This window comes from Scylla paramamosain, chromosome 20, assembly GCF_035594125.1.
Source record: "Scylla paramamosain isolate STU-SP2022 chromosome 20, ASM3559412v1, whole genome shotgun sequence".
Taxonomy (NCBI): domain Eukaryota; kingdom Metazoa; phylum Arthropoda; class Malacostraca; order Decapoda; family Portunidae; genus Scylla; species Scylla paramamosain.
The window spans coordinates 23216495-23233994 of NC_087170.1; the positions used below are offsets into that span (position 1 = coordinate 23216495).

Below are 17500 nucleotides of genomic sequence, written 5' to 3' on the forward strand. Positions count from 1 at the left end.
GGGGCTTGAATACAACCCTCTTCTACAGCTGTGAGTGGCTTGGGGCCCATGCTGGATATGTGATATGGTTTTGCAATCTTGCAACAATTAGGTATGGAGAGAGAGAGAGAGAGAGAGAGAGAGAGAGAGAGAGAGAGAGAGAGAGAGAGAGAGAGAGAGAGAGAGAGAGAGAGAGAGAGAGAGAGAGAGAGAGAGAGAGAGAGAGAGAGAGAGAGAGAGAGAGAGAGAGAAAGCAACTGCAAATGGGAGCTCATACATGCATCCTTCCTCATACATTATTTGTGGAGCACTGAGGTTGTCTGGCTCATGAGAGTAGCTTACATGCTCCCTGAGTTGCCAGATGTCACCAAAGAACAAATCACCTAACTTAAGCAGAGCTTCCATTACATTGTCTGACTCCTATTTTATGGGCCTTTTGAACACAAGGGGTCTGATTTCATTTGCAGTGACTGTATGTATATCTGAAACTGGACTACACCTCTATTTTCATTGATTGTCACAGCCTAAGTCATATTCTAAACTAGGAATAAATTATTATACATAACTACAAAACTTCTACTCACCATCTGTGATGAGAACCAATACTCACTATCTGCCACTGCAATGCTATTCTTCAGATTAGTCATGTTATAAGATTTTCAATAAAGCACATAGTTTCTCAACATCAGGCCACTTCATAAGATGCACTTTGACTCCCTTATATTACATAAAATCACCAAACTCTGACTGGCACACATTTGTATACAGGCCACAACCGAAAGTTCATCTCACAACACTAAAGGCTCTATTCCAGACACACAGACACATGCATGTATGTGCAGCAGCCACTCACTCAGTGAGAATAGGAAAGATTGATTAGCATGACAGACTCAGGTCTGGAAAATGGAAGTGGCTTTAACCTACAATTCAGCACCACATGCTATGAGATTCTTTTCAGCCAAAAGATAAATTTTCTTATCATTACTGTTAACCTATCATGTTATCTTACAGATGTCCTTTCAATTTTTTTTTTTTTTTATCTCCTCATGCAAACCATTAAATATGTTCTATGAGTTACATTCCTCCCTTGGTCAGTGAGGAAGCAGCACTTGAATATAGTGAATTCTAAATGCATTCACTAGATAAGTTGTAGTAATTACAATACTAATTATAACAGTAACCTTCTACAACTGAAAATGATGATTTCTGCAAACTTCTATGAGTTAATCTCACTAAACCGTATGTGGTAGTACTTCAACAACAAACATACACTAACATTAAGACTAAGTAAGCAGCTGCTTACGGATAAATGTACTATGGCCATTTTCACAAGTACAGTAATCCCTCAACTATTGTGGGTTCACCATCGCGCCCTCAGTACATCGCAAACTTTTCTGGCTAACATATATAAATTTAAATCGTGGACTACCCAGTATATTGCAGGTTTCTGCGGCTGATAGCTATTTATATATTTTTTATTTTAATTATTTTTGTGATAAAATAAGCATTTTTAGCCTAAAAATTAATAAATTAATAAATAAAAATACACTATTGTAATTCATAGAGATGAAGCATTATACCCTTGATTCAACTTACCATATCTGTCAGCGGATAAGACAACCCCCAAATTTTGGTTTGAATTTAATGTTTTTTAGCTAATACTGGTGGTATAATATGACACCCAAACTACCGATCCATCTGTGGTGAAGTTTACGTCAGTGAGCACCAGACAACTGAGACGGTGATGTACTAGCACAATGAATAAAATGCCTTCTTCATCTTCATGCACAAAACTAAACCTGAAATAAAATTTCCACCAGGTGCTTTTTTGTACATTTTCATGAAAAAGGATGGATGGATATAGATGGTGTAAAATTATGGACAGGCAATGTGCGGTATGATCAGTTTTTTCTAAACATAAATAAACCCTTGCCTTGTGCCAACTGCATGTGTCAGGCTGTCAGTCGTAATCTTTGCCACCTGCATGTGTTGGGTTGTCGGCTGTAATCTTCTACACATTGTCATCACCTGCATTGTTCAGTACTGTACATCTAATCATCATCATTCTTATCGATCAAGTTGTGGTATCTTTACAGGCTAGTGTACCAAATTTAATTTTTTTTAATATGTAAGGATGTGTCTAAAAGTAAGTTTGAGTTTAAAAGTGTTTAAGAGTGTGGAAAAGGTTTTTAAGAGTATGCAGAGAGCTTTTAAGAGCTTAAATATATATAAGTAATGAACATATAAAAATCATAAAAATAAAAAATAATATACAGTACAGTACTGTTTCTACTTTGTGGATTTTCACCTATCGCAAGGATTTTGGAACGTAATACCCACAATAGTTAAAGAATTACTGTATTCGCTTTTCGCCATCTGCCATACATGGCACAGCATTGTGCATTCCACAGAGCATGCCACTGTGTGCACAACCAATTCACAACAGGACCATGTCCCATTCCTACCTGTCAGTTACTTCCATCCTCTCATTATGGACAAATAGGATCACTTGTTGTATCTATATTATCTATATTTAAAAAGAAAAGAAAAAAATTTTCACAAGACAAAGTTGCCATATTTGTTCTTTTCTTTATCACTCAGGGACTCAAAGGCTGGATTCATGTGATTCCACACTTCCCTCCACACTGGGGTGATTCATGTTAAACTGGTGGGCTTCTAGGCTTTTGCCCCAAAGAACTGGCCTGTCTTGTACCATGCTAATAAGAGGTTCAACATCCAGACTGATGTCCTCCTTCATTACTTGACCAGTACTGTGCACACACCAGTGGTAAGGAGAAAATCAAAGTGGATTCACCACTGAATCTGGACAGCAAAACATCAACATGTCTGAACATGTCCATAAAATGCAATGTACATTTCACATCATCCATCCACAGCATTTCACCATGCCTTTTTTAAGAGGATACCGTGGTGACTACGGTGGTCATGAACAGTGTTCTGCCATCCACAACTGTGGTCATGACATTCATGGTTATTTGAGAGCTGTGGACGGCAGAAGGAGAAAAGTCAATACACGTGTAATCAGCCTAACATGACCAGCAGGAATAACTCATCTGCTTATTATAAACTCTATTATAAACTTATTATAAACTGTCATGAACCAAACAACTACTCATACTACTGTCCTCCATTGTCTCTACACCATTAATCATCTTAACAGGGCACCTATGACCCTTGGTGTCCTTTTACAAGTAACACTTTCTAAGAGCACTTGGATATAGGTTGGGATGGACAGAAATGGTAATGGCTGTATTGCCAACTAAAATGCCCTCAGTAATTAACTGTGGATGCTCAAGATCATCCAAACCATGCCAACACAGATAATGTTGTTGACAGTACAAGTAAATTGCCCAATAAACTGTCCAGAACATAACCACCAGAACAAAATGCACTACTCAATAGTTTGTGACAGTGCACTGCCATAGTCAGTCTTAGAGTAACATAAGAACTTAAGGAAAGTTACACAGAGACAAGCACTGCAAAGTATACTGCCCTGTGCTGGAAATGAGATACAGTTTGTGAGGTAGCTACCTCAGACACTATTGTCATGTGTCTGCAGGCAGGTAATGGCTAATCATAAGGCAGCATAATAAGATATATGGCAATGATAAATTTCACAAAGAAATAGTTTCACACCAATAAGAAATAGTTTCATACGAATGATTAGAAAGGGGTGCACACTAGAGAAATGAATGTCTACTGCACACACACACATGCTCACTCATTCACTCACTCCCACACAGACATACAAACTGATACAAATAAATAGTAAACAATAACTGTATAAAACAGCCAGCATACAGATGATACAATTCTCTGCAGATAATGAATACATAAAACAAGGCCCAGTTACCTATATTTTGATATTAGGTATTCAGTATTATAGTATGAAATATGTTTTGATAGTAACCCTGATATTTATCTCTGCATTTATCTTAGAGATAATATGTGAGTGGCTATACAGGATTCAACTGAAAAGTTCAAGATATTCTGTAGAAAATAAATACTAGCATCCTAGCATCAGTGAGTACTGACCGAGACATTATTTATAGAATCCTCTATAAATTTCCAAATAGCTTTCTGGAGCATCTAATTGGTCCCTATCTTCTTCAGCACCATCAGGAGAGGGAAGTGAAGGTTGTGGTTGTAGTGGGGGTCCCGTGCACTCTGAAGACAGTGTGTATGGTTAAAGCCTCCCTGGCCACCCAGCAAAGGAAGGAATGCATTACCAGCAAATGACTGAAATCAAGATAGCATGTTTATGATGGACAATCTATAAACATCTATGTTTATCTAATATCTTTTTCAAGAAGCCCTGTAAAGAGGTACCCATCATAGGATGTTATAGGGCAACAGCCAATTGCCTTGCAAGAAGACAAATGGGAAACATAATGAGAAGATTGTAACCAAAACCTGAAAGACAGGGATTTGTGTAGTAATTATCAACTACAACCAGTATTCCATAATTGGTTGGGATAAGACACCTCAATGTCCTAGAACGAAAATGTGCATGTCACCTCTCTGTAAGCATTCATTCACAGCAAGAGAACTATAGGAAAAAAATCATCACAACAAGCATATAAATGTTAATCAGAAATTAATCTTGCACAAACATAATTCAAGACCCAACACTGTAGAGAACATCAATATGCCTTCTGAATGAGACTGGATCTCGAAAATGAACATAAACAATATACTGCAAATCTATCATAGATTAAAGGTATTCCTCGAAGATATGCCAAGTACAAAAAATACTTCTTATTCTGTTTTCACAAAAATTTGTATCATGACCATTAGGTATGCATATATAATACACTACAGGAAATACACTAAATTTTAATGATAAACCACCCTCACCACATATCCATCATATGTTACCACAGATACTATAAAACACACAAAACTAAATCACATAGCTATAAAATCAGCTTACCTTCTGTGCAAGCTGGTCCACCACATGGTCATACTTCTCCACAATAGCAACTCTAAAGTGAGGCCGGCACATGGAGGCAAAGCAGTGGAAGGTGCCACTGCGTGCCGGGGCCACCACCAGAGCAGTGCCACCGGGGCGCAGGACAGCCAGGAGGGTGAGTAGGAGACTGTCCCGTCCATCATCAAAGAACAGACTGCAGAGGCATAAGGAGCAGTAATTATTTTGTAATTCTGCTAAGATCATACATGAAATTCTCACTTGTCTACTGAAACTACTCATAAAAGACTAGACCTTATTAGAAATTCTTCAACAATGGTCTTCTCTCTGTTGAGGAATATAAACTTCAATTTGTTTTAGTTGAATGCTGCAATAGTTACTATATATGTTAACTTAAGTCCTGAATGCAGTTATGATGCATCTCAAGAGATAATGAATATAATCTTGTATCAAAATCAATACAACCATTCTTCTTATAATACACGTAGTTTAACTTTTAACTCTTCTGCATCACCATATATCTACCACTCCTATCCAAAATTATTAAACAGACACCTAAAATTTACTTTAAGCTGCAGTTTAAACCAATGCAAATTTAGTGCAGTATGATATAATCTGACTTATCAAGTTCAGTAAACAGTACAAAACACGTAATTATTCAATCAGGTAAGTCACACTATCATGGAAAAAAAACAGTAATATAACCTCATCAGAATGTCACATTCCTTTTTTCAGTTGAATACTTGTATACGTTAATGTATTATTTTCATTGTAAATACTTCTTTGTACACATAGTCATTGGCAGAATGCTTTTATCTCCCAAACACTGGGTAGAAAACCCATTGTTGGGCATTTTTGTCTTATATATATAATATAATATATATATATATATATATATATATATATATATATATATATATATATATATATATATATATATATATATATATATATATATATATATATATATATATATATATATATTTCATAGAAAGTGATACTGAGTTCAGCCTTTATGATTTTCTTCATGATCTTTTCTTTTTCTCAAAGGAGTGTCTTGTTCTCTTCGGTAAGAATACTGATGATTTTCCTGTAGGATATCATCCTTGCCAGATTGCAATTTCATGTCCATGACCCTTCTTCAGTGGCAGTGGAGGCTGTTGTCTTCTGGGAGGTTGTGTTTACAATGACAAGCCAGTGGCGCGGGCTCCTTTTATACAGCTGCCTCAGGTCTGGGCGTGGGCAGCTTGGCTTCTGATTGGCTGGGAGCAGCTGGGTTTAGGCTTCACATCAAAGAGAACAAGACACTCCTTTGAGAAAAAGAAAACATCATGAAGAAAATCATAAACACTGAACTCAGTATCACTTTCAACGAAATATGTACAAGAGAAAAACCTCCTGCTCATTTATACACTCAATATATATATATATATATATATATATATATATATATATATATATATATATATATATATATATATATATATATATATATATATATATATATATATATATATATATATATATATATATATATATATATATATATAAGGAAGGCTTATGGACCTGATGAGGTCCCTCCTATTGTTCTCCAAAACTGTGCCTCTGTGCGTGCACCTTGCCTAGTCAAACTCTTTCAACTCTGTCAACTCTGTCAACCTTTCCTTCTTGCTGGAGGTTTGCTTAAATTCAGCCTGTTCCTAAAAAGAGTGACCATTCTAATCCCTCAAACTACCATCCGATTGCTTTAATTTCCTGCCTATCAAAAGTTTTTGAATCTATCCTCAACAGGAACATTCTTAAACATCTTTCACTTCACAACCTTCTATCTGATCACCAGTATGGAGGGTTCTGTCAAGGCCGCTCTACTGGTGATCTTCTGGCTTTCCTTACTGAGTATTGGTCATTCTCTTTTAGAGATTTTGGTGAAACTTTTGCTGTTGCCTTGGATATATCAAAAGCTTTTGATAGAGTCTGGCACAAAGCTTTGATTTCCAAACTATCCTCCAACAGCTTCTATCCTTTTCTCTGTAACTTCACCTCAAGTTTCCTTTCTGACCGTTCTATTGCTGCTGTAGTACTGTCACTGTTCTTCTCCTAAATCTATTAACAGTTCTGTCCTGTCATCCACTCTCCTATTATTCATCAATGACCTTCTAAACCAAACTTCTTGTCCTATCTGCTCCTACGCTGATGATACCACCCTGCACTTTTCTACATCTTTTCGTAGAAGTCCAACACTTCAGGAAGTAAACATTTCACTCAGGGAAGCCACAGAATACCTGACTTCTGATCTTCCTAAAATTTCTGATTGGGGCAGAGCAAACTTGGTACTGTTCAGTGCCTCAAAAACTCAGTTCCTCCATCTATCAACTCGACACAACCTTCCAGACAACTATTCCCTCTTCTTCAGTGACACTCAACTGTCCACCTCTTCTACAATGAACATCCTCGGTCTGTCCTTTACTTATAATCTGAACTGGAAACTTCACATCTCATCTCTAACTAAAACAGCTTCTATAAAGTTTGGTGTTCTGAGATGTCTCCACCAGTTTTTCTCACTCCTCCAGCTGCTAACTCTGTACAAGGGCCTTATCCATCCACATATGGATTATGTTTCACATGTCTGGGGGTTACACTCATACCGCTCTTCTAGATAGGGTGGAATCAAAACCTTTTCATCTCATCAACTCCTCTCCTCTAACTGACTGTCTTCAGCCTTTCTCTCATCACTGCAATGTTGCATCTCTAGCTGTCTTCTACCGCTATTTTTATGCAAACTGCTCTTTTGATCTTGCTAACTGCATGCCTCCCTTCCTCCAGTGGCCTTGCTGCACAAGACTTTCTCTTTTCTCTCACCCTTATTCTGTCCACCTCTCTAATGCAAGAGTTAACCAGTATTCTTAATCATTCATCCCACCACAAAATGAACAAAAATGGGTTATAGGTACAAGTATTGCAGCACTACAATAAATCAACCAAGCCAGCAATATCCAAATGAATAACAAACAACACAACTTCCTAATCTGTACTATACACTGAGACAAAGAGAGCATGCAGACAGCAACATCAAGAACACAATACCCATCCACACAGATCTGTTCTATTCATCACCGGGTTTAAGCTAAAACACACACCAGTATTACTACAAACCTTGTAATATTTGCACATTGTTCAATACTTATGGACTTCAATTGGGGCATTCACTATGGTCTGAAAAAACTGCCAGATTCACCAGCCAACTGAATTTTACACATAAAAGGTGGTCAACTGGAAAAAAAAAAAATTCACGTCATTTGTGTGTTACCAAACCAACTAACAAAATATCAGGAATATTTTCAACCCCTATCATCATGCAGAGAGCAAGAAACGTGGCAAAATGAGATAAATACTATGCACATTATCTCAGGTCTGGGGAAGTATCATCACCATGGGACAAACACTGTTTTTTCCCTCTCTATATGACCTTACTTTATCCATTTAATCTATATAATTAACATACCCATATATAAATCCTGGCATATATAAAAGAAACAACCATGTTTTGATGCCAAATCTTAGCAGGACACTAGTGAAGATTGTTGACAATGTGTCTCCCAACATCTTCCCAGCTTGTCTGTTTTACATTGTGTCTCTTGATGTCTTCTTTAAGTTGCCACTTTCTTCTTTGGAAATACAAACCATCCTTTCACACCTTGGTTCTTCTTTCCTGATATGTTCATGCAGTCAAGCACAACACATGTATAGACAGGTTTTACAGCAGCACTACAAATTCATATCTCCTGCCTCAGGTTTGTTGGGTGTTTTGGAGAAGTCAGCATGTCTGATATCAACCAGTCCTTTCATCTCCGCACAGTTTCAGCTGTCACAATATCCTGTCAGCACAAATAATGCTTGCTCAACTATCTTGGGAATTTGCCTGATAAAACATTAGTCCCTATAGAAACCAGTGGAAAATATTTCATACAAAATATGTAGCAGGAGATTAGAAATAAATGCAAAAACACTGAGAGCCTTGCTGTGAGTATTTAGTTTATAACTGTTTTGTAAAATGTGCATCACCAGATTCCATGGATACTATTAATATAAACACTTAGGATCAATGTTTTGTAGCATTTAAGTACAGTGCATCAAGATGTATCACAAGAGGTGGTTTTAGAATGTGCTTCTCCAGAGAACTGTGGGAGCACTGAACAACCCCTGAATTAAAACAGCTGGCGATCACTGGCAACTCAGCCCAGGGTGAATGCCCCAACACACACACACACACACACACACACACACACACACACACACACGTACATACTAACTTTAAATATATGCAATGTACTGAAACAAACCACACATAAAAGTATGAGCTTTACCTCATGCTGAGAGAGAGAGAGAGAGAGAGAGAGAGAGAGAGAGAGAGAGAGAGAGAGAGAGAGAGAGAGAGAGAGAGAGAGAGAGAGAGAGAGAGAGAGAGAGAGAGAGAGAGAGAGAGAGAGAGAGAGAGAGAGAGAGAGAGAGAGAGAGAGAGAGAGAGAGAGAGAGGTAACTATAAAGCAGAAAGAGAACAAATAAATAAACAAATAAATGCAAGTAGCATGATAATAGAACATGTCATTTCCCAAATTAACACAGGCCTGGCTTTTACAAAAGTACCACAGTACAGTAGCATCACTGAAAGCAGGCCTTGCAGTGCCATAGGTGAAGGGCTGAAAACAATGGCTGCAGTTAAGTATGTGGTGTCCAAACACACAAAAGCAATAGTTAGTGCCAAAGATGCAATATGAAAAAAGAAAAAAAAAGTGGTAATAAGAATGTAATGGTCATTCCTAGCACACTGCAGTATAAGTAAATAACTGTAAGTATCCAGACTCAACCAGCACAGTGCTGTTAATAAGCCACAAGACTAGCAGCTGCTTAGGAGGTGCAGCACCTACCAATCGGCACACATGGCCACATCAAACTTCCCTTGATGTGGAGATACCTCTTCAGCCACCCCCCAACGGAGCACTCTGGAAATACATGTGTCTTCTGCTCTACTGTTTCTTTGAGGCTATAACACCCGTCGACTCTTTGCAAGACTTTTCAGGATCCTTCTGAATACAGGCAAGCTGACTTTTTCCTCTCAATTTTGTGACATGAAATGTAACTTTAACTCTCATGTAAGACAAGACATTTGGCAAGAACACACAAAAGCATTAAAAAAATAAATAAATAAATATAATAATTAGGTGCACTCAATAAAATAAAGTTATGCAAGTAAGAGAATTAAATTAATATTTGAAAGGAACCTAACATTTCATTCAAGAAAAGGTATTAAAATTTCAGAGGAAAAACTGAGGAAAGAAAGTCTGATCAGTGTGTACCTGTGTACCTATGTATGGGGCAAAGTTGACCACCATGTGATAAGTCCTGCATCTTGCTGTGAGATCCAGTACCCATTAGCATATAGCCATGATGAAATATTCAAATGCACATGTTATTTATTGACATTTTCCAAAAAAATTAGATCTTCCTGAGATTAATAATATGACATGCTTTAAAAGAGAGCACTTTATTGCATAGTAATGAATAAAGCTCTCAGCACAAAAATCATGAGCAGTGTAGAGTAAGGCTGGTGAGAATGGGACAACATAATAAGTGTTTGAAACCAGTTTTATTGGATTCAAGGTGTAATAATACTGAAAAAGATGGGAAAATTTTGTTTTGGGTGAGACATACAAAAATGACCAGTCATTGTTGCAGACAAAAATCAAGGTGCCAAAGTATGAGTAATAAATAAAAACATACAAAATCCTTAGTAAGGGCACTAAAAATGGCACACCAATCATAATTGAGTGTGAATTTCATGAGAAAGGAAGTCCCATCATCAGCTGCACACCCTCACTCACCTGGCACAAGTCTCCACTGGAAGGCTGTTCTTCTGTAAGGACACTTTGACATTGGAGACAGAGAGTGCATTGCCATCCGTCAGCACCATCTTGGAGACCACTCCACTGGCAGCAACCTGCACATAGGAGCAAATTCAATTAAATGCAGATAACAGGACAGCGTACTTACACAACACCTTGCAAATCAGGCCATAATAATCACAATGTCCTAAATGGAGTTTAGTCAACTGTGATTCTTGTTATTTATGGAAAAATGGGAACAAATTTTTGAAGACTGTTTTCTGTGAAATTGGTGATGCAAAAGTAGGATTTATAGGTTGCCATAAATAATGGAGATTTTCTTAAAAGCATGAAACAACCATGTATTACTTTATGGTGGGCTTCATGAATTACATTTCAGGTTATTGTATTGACTATGAGGCTTACTGTAAAATTATACAACATTATGCTGACAAAATTAAAATGAAATAAAACTAGAAATTTTCTTCTTATTGAAATTATCCTTGAAAATTTTGGGTGCACCTCATACAAAAATGCAGTTTATACTTCAGAAATATATGATGATTCAAAATATTAATAATAAACAAAAATCAGCTATCTTTTCATATACAAGGCAGAGATCCACCTCAAAGACAAGCATGTGGAGTATGCAGCCAGGCCTCCTCCCTGCCACTACAGAATAAGGTTAACACAATGCAACAATCATCGTCTCCTAAGAATGGCTTGAAATAAAATCTTTAAATACTTCTGATATGTTTCCGAAGCTTACTGTGATTTGATCAAGTTTACAAGAATACTGCACAATTGCCACTCACCAGCATCCCAGCCAAGCTAGTCATGCCACCACCCAGCTCCAGCACAGACTTTCCAGAGAATATTTTCAGGTTGCTAAGGCAGTAGTATGTCAGAATCTCTTCAGAAGGCCAGATACCTGAGAGAAAGCAGAGATTGATGCTGTTCATAGAAATGCATGAAATTTTTATTTAGAATATCTTTGTACACAACATCAGTTAACTGTTTGGCACTTTAAAACATGCACATGAAAAAAAAAAAAAAAAAAAAAAAAATAATAATATATATATATATATATATATATATATATATATATATATATATATATATATATATATATATATATATATATATATATATATATATATATATATATATATATATATATATATATACACACACACACACACACACACACACACACACACACACACACACTACAAAAAACCCCTCCAATCTACAGAAACAATCCCAGACATCTAACTCAAGTGCATATATTTCACTCGAAACTTCAAACTTCTGTCATGAGAGGTAAATTGTTCTTAGTAATAATATTATTGACAACAATTTACCTCTCAGAGTTTTACATGATATAAAAAGTTCAAGCCTATTATAAGAGCATGATACATAGCTAATTTATGCATTTATGTTTTTTTTTTTTTTTTTTCAAATATATATTGTTCTAAAATTAAATAAAAATGTTGTAAGAATACCTTGGGCATAAAATCAGTTGCTAAAAGTGTAAACTTCAGACTGTGAGAATTTTTCATATTTCAGGGGAACACATTCAATCAGCAGTGCTTTTGTGTCAACCAAAGAACAAGAAATATCTGAATCAGATGAGAAAAACAAGATCTAAAAATCATTGTACACTGAAAACTTAGATTTTCTAAAACTGTTTGTTGTACTTTGAGAACCTTTTCCTTACAAGCAAAATGAAGATATAAGAGATCATATTCAATCCATGAATATCCTGTAGTGACCACTAGTAGACCAAGATATGTGAGGCTGTGAATACCATGATGCACCCCTAGACAGGAGCAGGCTGCACACCAAGAGCACACAACTTCAGGTAAGATGTCTGTGCTTAAGCAAAAAAAAAAATTGTCATAACCCTGTTTTTTCTCAAACTTGATATTGCATAAATATGTATTTCCTTGTCCTAATGACAGACACTTGGCTATAAAGGTGGAATTTAGAATCTTTTGAAATATTAACACTGTGTAATGCAAACATTAAATACTATAAAAATATAAATAAATAAATAAATAAATATGGCATCTATATTTCTGTAGCCACTTTGTGGTAATGTACATCTAATAAATATATACATAAAAAAGACAAGAAAAAAAAGTCTACTTAAGTAATCTGATTGATACTTTTGATATAATTAAAAAACTTGCACATTTGGTGTTGATTTAAATCCATGATGCTCATTTTCACACACTGGTAAGGCTGCAGTGGTGCACTGCTATTTGGACAGACTGACAGACTCAGTATTTCTGTCACATTTTCTTCCCTTTTAAAATAGCTGGATAGTACACAACTAATTATCATAAGAGTCTTTCCAAGAATAAATCAATTTATTTATGGTCTTATAAATTGCTTCTAATTGAACTCTCACTTAGATGTTAATGCAAAGCTGAAAATACATGCCAACAAAGCCATAGCCTTTAATCCGTAATTCTATTGACCTTGAGTAATGTGACATTCCAGGATGTATGCTTTTTTCTCTTTTTCTCTTTTTTGCATGTGATGGAGACCAACCAGAGCTAGGAAAAAGGGAGCGAGAGACAAAAAGCCCATTCAATTGCCATTCAAAAAGTAAATAGATAAATAAATAAATAAATAAATAAATAAATAAATAAAATAAATGCTACAAGGTTGGCCTATTCAGTTCTGAAGAAATCTTGATAATTCTCTTTTGAAATGGTTCAAATTGTAGGAAAAGGAAAGAAAAGAAATGGCGCAGAGACCTCTAGAGTTTACCATTGAAAGGAATGAAAAAGATGATGATGATGGGGTTGATGAACTGAAAAACTTACAAATCCCTAATCTTGATGCATATATTTTGTATTATTACTGCTATCAGCAAGAGTACAGTAAACATTTTGTCATATTGAGCTCTAGGACACATATACTTGTATGTCCATATATATTACAGATGTCTTCCACCCAAAAGTGTACATAGCATCCCCTCATGGACCTGGCATCCATCAGTTACATCTGATGTAAGTTTAGAAAACAGGATATTACATATGCTGTAAATTTGAAATTCACAATTAATCATAAACACTTCAGGACAACTGGACAATAACACTAACTGTCAGGAATTTTGCAAAACTTTCCAAGTGACAATCAAGATTTCCATGGTCTTATGTACATAATGGCTTTCACTATATTGATAAACACCAAATTCAGTTTAAAAAAGAAAAATTTGGAAATATTCCAGATTCAACTACCCTCCATTATTATGAGTTTCACTTCAAATTATTCTCACAAACAATGCTGTCAAATATCTGGATTTTCCATGTTTTCATAAATTTATGAACAGTAACTGCCAGCAACTTTTATGAGCAGTAACTGCAGGCAACTCTGCAGGACTTTCTTCCTCAAATTCTAATGCAAAATTAAAGCTTTCCACTTTAAATTGAAAGATGAAAGAAAAAATCTAATCTAGATAGAAGTTCTTTTCATGCATCTCTGTAGTATATCTCTTTTTTTCTTCTTTTCTTTTCAAATGTCCATGATGCTTGTATGACACTACATTAATACTCAGTACACTACCTTGTTTTAACTTTAAAAGTTCCTCATGATTTGCCCTCACAGTGAAAAAATTCTTGCACAAATACATATGTATTTGGAGAACTTTACTTAATACTACAACAAACAGTTTACTGATATACCCATTCCACACTGGCTCAGACAGCCAAAGTTCAATATGCAGTGTGCATTATAATGTTAGCAATCAAGATCACAAAGCTGAACATGGAGAGAAGGGAGAAAATGAGTATCAGGTTACGAAAGAAGATTCCCAACTTACAAACGTTGCCCGTATTGTTGAAGCCCGTAAGCTGACTGGGGCTGAAGTCTCGTCGCAATAGCCTAGAGACATGCACAGGGATGAGTTAGCATGCTTGCAGCAATCCATTATGAGGAAAGGTGGCAAATGCTTAGGTTCAAGCCATGACTTCAAAATATGCCCATTTGTTAATCTAGTAATATGAGTTAGAAAGTTGAAACTGAACTGAAACTAGGTATAACTGAAGAAGGGCTTTGTGATATATTTCAAGATGTAAATTACATAATATGTACTACTGGGAAAAGTATAATAATAATAAACAATATGAACATGGTAATTACTTTTAAGTGACCCTGCAAAGTATATCTTAAACCAAATCTGAAAAAAAACATCACCTGTATATAATCTAACATGCTTAAGAGAAAATCATAAAAATCCATACATGAACTAATACATCAAAATATTTCCAAATGTACATATGTATAAATTACATGTGCAAGATTACAATAATGTGCATTAGGTTACAGAATGAAGCAGGAATCATTCAGCAATGAAAGAATATATACCATATATATATATGGTATATGCCATATATATATATAAAAAATAACAATACTGTACTGTACTCTGGAAACCTTAATACAAGGGATATACAAAATAAATATCAATAAAGGAACAAAATTTCATTAATACATACTCTCGAAACTATGCTCTACAGGTTATAAGCATTAGCCATAATTACTGGATAGCTGCAGTAAGTCTGCAGTGTTGAAAGGAGAGTACTTTTCATAAGCACAATGCAAAATCATTAGATTTCAACAGCAATATTGCTATTGTAGTTAGGTGGAGAAACAAACTGAAGTCATCTGAAGACTTCCTTACCTCACAATGACCTTGAAATCTGAGTTGATGCACCTGACTGAGTAGAACTCCTGTCCCAGTTCTTCAAACAGCAGGAGGCCAAAGGACTGGAACTTTCGTGTGGAAACACTGTCAGGTGAGGCATCCCTGTTGTTGGACCGCTGCAGTGCCTGAGAGATGAGGCATAACAACCATAAAGAAACAATTAGAAACCTTGCACATCAAACACATATCTGGTATCATTGTAATCTATATCTAACTTGCAGCATGAAGAAACCAAAAGAAAATGTAAAATCATAGCTTTAAAATACAGTAAGGAAAAATGGACAGGAGCAACATGAAAATGTGAAACAGGAGTAACATCATCTCCTTGATGATGTGGCCACACAGTTAATATCTCCACTCTATTTTCATTTCATGTCCATTACAAATCAGAACAAGATGAAGAGTGACCCCACTTGGGTAATCAGTTTATATAAAAAGACAGTGTGGTCTGTCAAAACACACTCCTGTATAGAAAAGAGATTCAAGAAAACAATATATTTCTCTTGCAATAGATAGTGGATTTTCCCTCATACTCAACTAGTATTTGTAGTTCATATTAATTCTAAACAGTAAGACTATGTTGCTCTGAGACAGAGCCCCAAAATTGGCAAAATCACAATTTACAATTTAATTTAATATAATCTGACATGACAAGAGTATTTGCAAACTTGTGAACTTAGCCTCTCAGAAGCCATACAGAAAATTGTATTTTCATTTTTCAACCACAATATTACTTTCTGCAGATTATTTCCAAAACCTATATTACCTTTGATTATAGTATAATCTAAATAGCATTACATATTTGCATACAATGCTAACTGCTCTTCAATTATATAATGAAGTTCATCTCATACCAGGATGAATACATTAATAAATATGGTTCTATTGCAATTTAACACAATACATCCAAGGTACTTATGATCATGCTTAAGTTGTAGGTCACATCATTTGGAGGATTTCTAATGGTTATTCCATGTGGCACAAATAATACAACTCAAACAGATTTTTAAAAATTTACCTCATTTTCCTATCTGAATACTGTGCTGGCTTAGTATGTAGTGCACATGTTCCTACGCTGGTTTCTGGTATGGTAAGTGACATGCTCATTTATATCTCCTTAATTCAGCCAATGAAAGTTAGGTTAGGTTCATAATGGCTTTCCTCATCCTAAAACCCGTTTCCCAACAGGTACCCAACCTTGTTGGGGATAGGGAAAGAAAAAAAGACATGATGTATTCATGTTGAACTGCAATTTTACCATAAACTTAATGCAGAAAGCTACTCCAGCCATTCTATACTCAAACAAAAATCACCATAAACATGCCAAAACAAGATAACAGTTTGCCCAGGAAGAACAAGGATGTAAAGGAGTAGTTTTCTTAAGGAAAATTGCACTGAACTCATTAGGAAATAAGCTTCAACAGGTCAGACACAGAAAGTGGTGTTGTGGATAGTGCACAGTTTGCTGAGGTTAAAGCATGATCAGTGAGTCATCAGAGACTGGTGCACTTCTTTCAGGCACTGTTTCAAGTGGAAACTCATAATCTCAAGCCTCACAAAGGTTGTTAAACACATATTCAGGTTTAAGTTTTCATGTGCTCAGTTATGTCCATGGTTGCAGCTTGAAATAATAAACTGTACTACACTGGCTAATTGCCACCATATCCTTTTGATATCCTGTTGTTACTTTTGACAGGGAATCTACAGATCTGCATACTTAAAAACATGACAGGCTTGACTTAAGTGAGTGTAGGAGAGTAGTGACTCGTGTGGAAGGCGAAATTACTTTAAGAAAAGGAAGAAATGGAGAATCTTGACCCTCTTGTAAACAATGGACAGATCACCCAGTTTGCCTCTGTGCCCAAGGCCACAGCAGCACAAATCTACCCTTGTGCTATCTGCCGAGATCATTGCCAGACTGGAATAAAGTGCAGTGACTGCCAGATGTGGACCCACTTTACATGCACAGAA

General features: G+C 35.9%; 1 protein-coding gene across 12 annotated transcripts in view; it reads right to left on the reverse strand.

The window, feature by feature from the left end:
- The window catches only part of LOC135110660 (calmodulin-lysine N-methyltransferase-like), a 77211-nt gene that overhangs the window by 56203 nt on the left and 3508 nt on the right, over window positions 1-17500 (reverse strand). For 2 of the 12 annotated variants that reach the window (XR_010273350.1, XR_010273351.1), the window contains exons 2-7: window positions 15506-15654; window positions 14645-14706; window positions 11625-11740; window positions 10810-10925; window positions 9856-9930; window positions 4934-5126 (exon numbers count right to left, since the gene is read on the reverse strand). Coding sequence is in view for 3 of the 12 variants with exons in the window: in XM_064023241.1 (XP_063879311.1) it covers window positions 4090-4239; window positions 4934-5126; window positions 9856-9930; window positions 10810-10925; window positions 11625-11740; window positions 14645-14706; window positions 15506-15654 (861 nt within the window). In the remaining 9 variants the exon portion in view is untranslated. Of the gene's footprint in view, window positions 4240-4933; window positions 5759-9855; window positions 9931-10809; window positions 10926-11624; window positions 11741-14644; window positions 14707-15505; window positions 15655-17500 lie in introns of those variants that run through there. The other 10 variants (XM_064023238.1, XM_064023235.1, XR_010273349.1 and 7 more) reach the window with 9 other exon arrangements.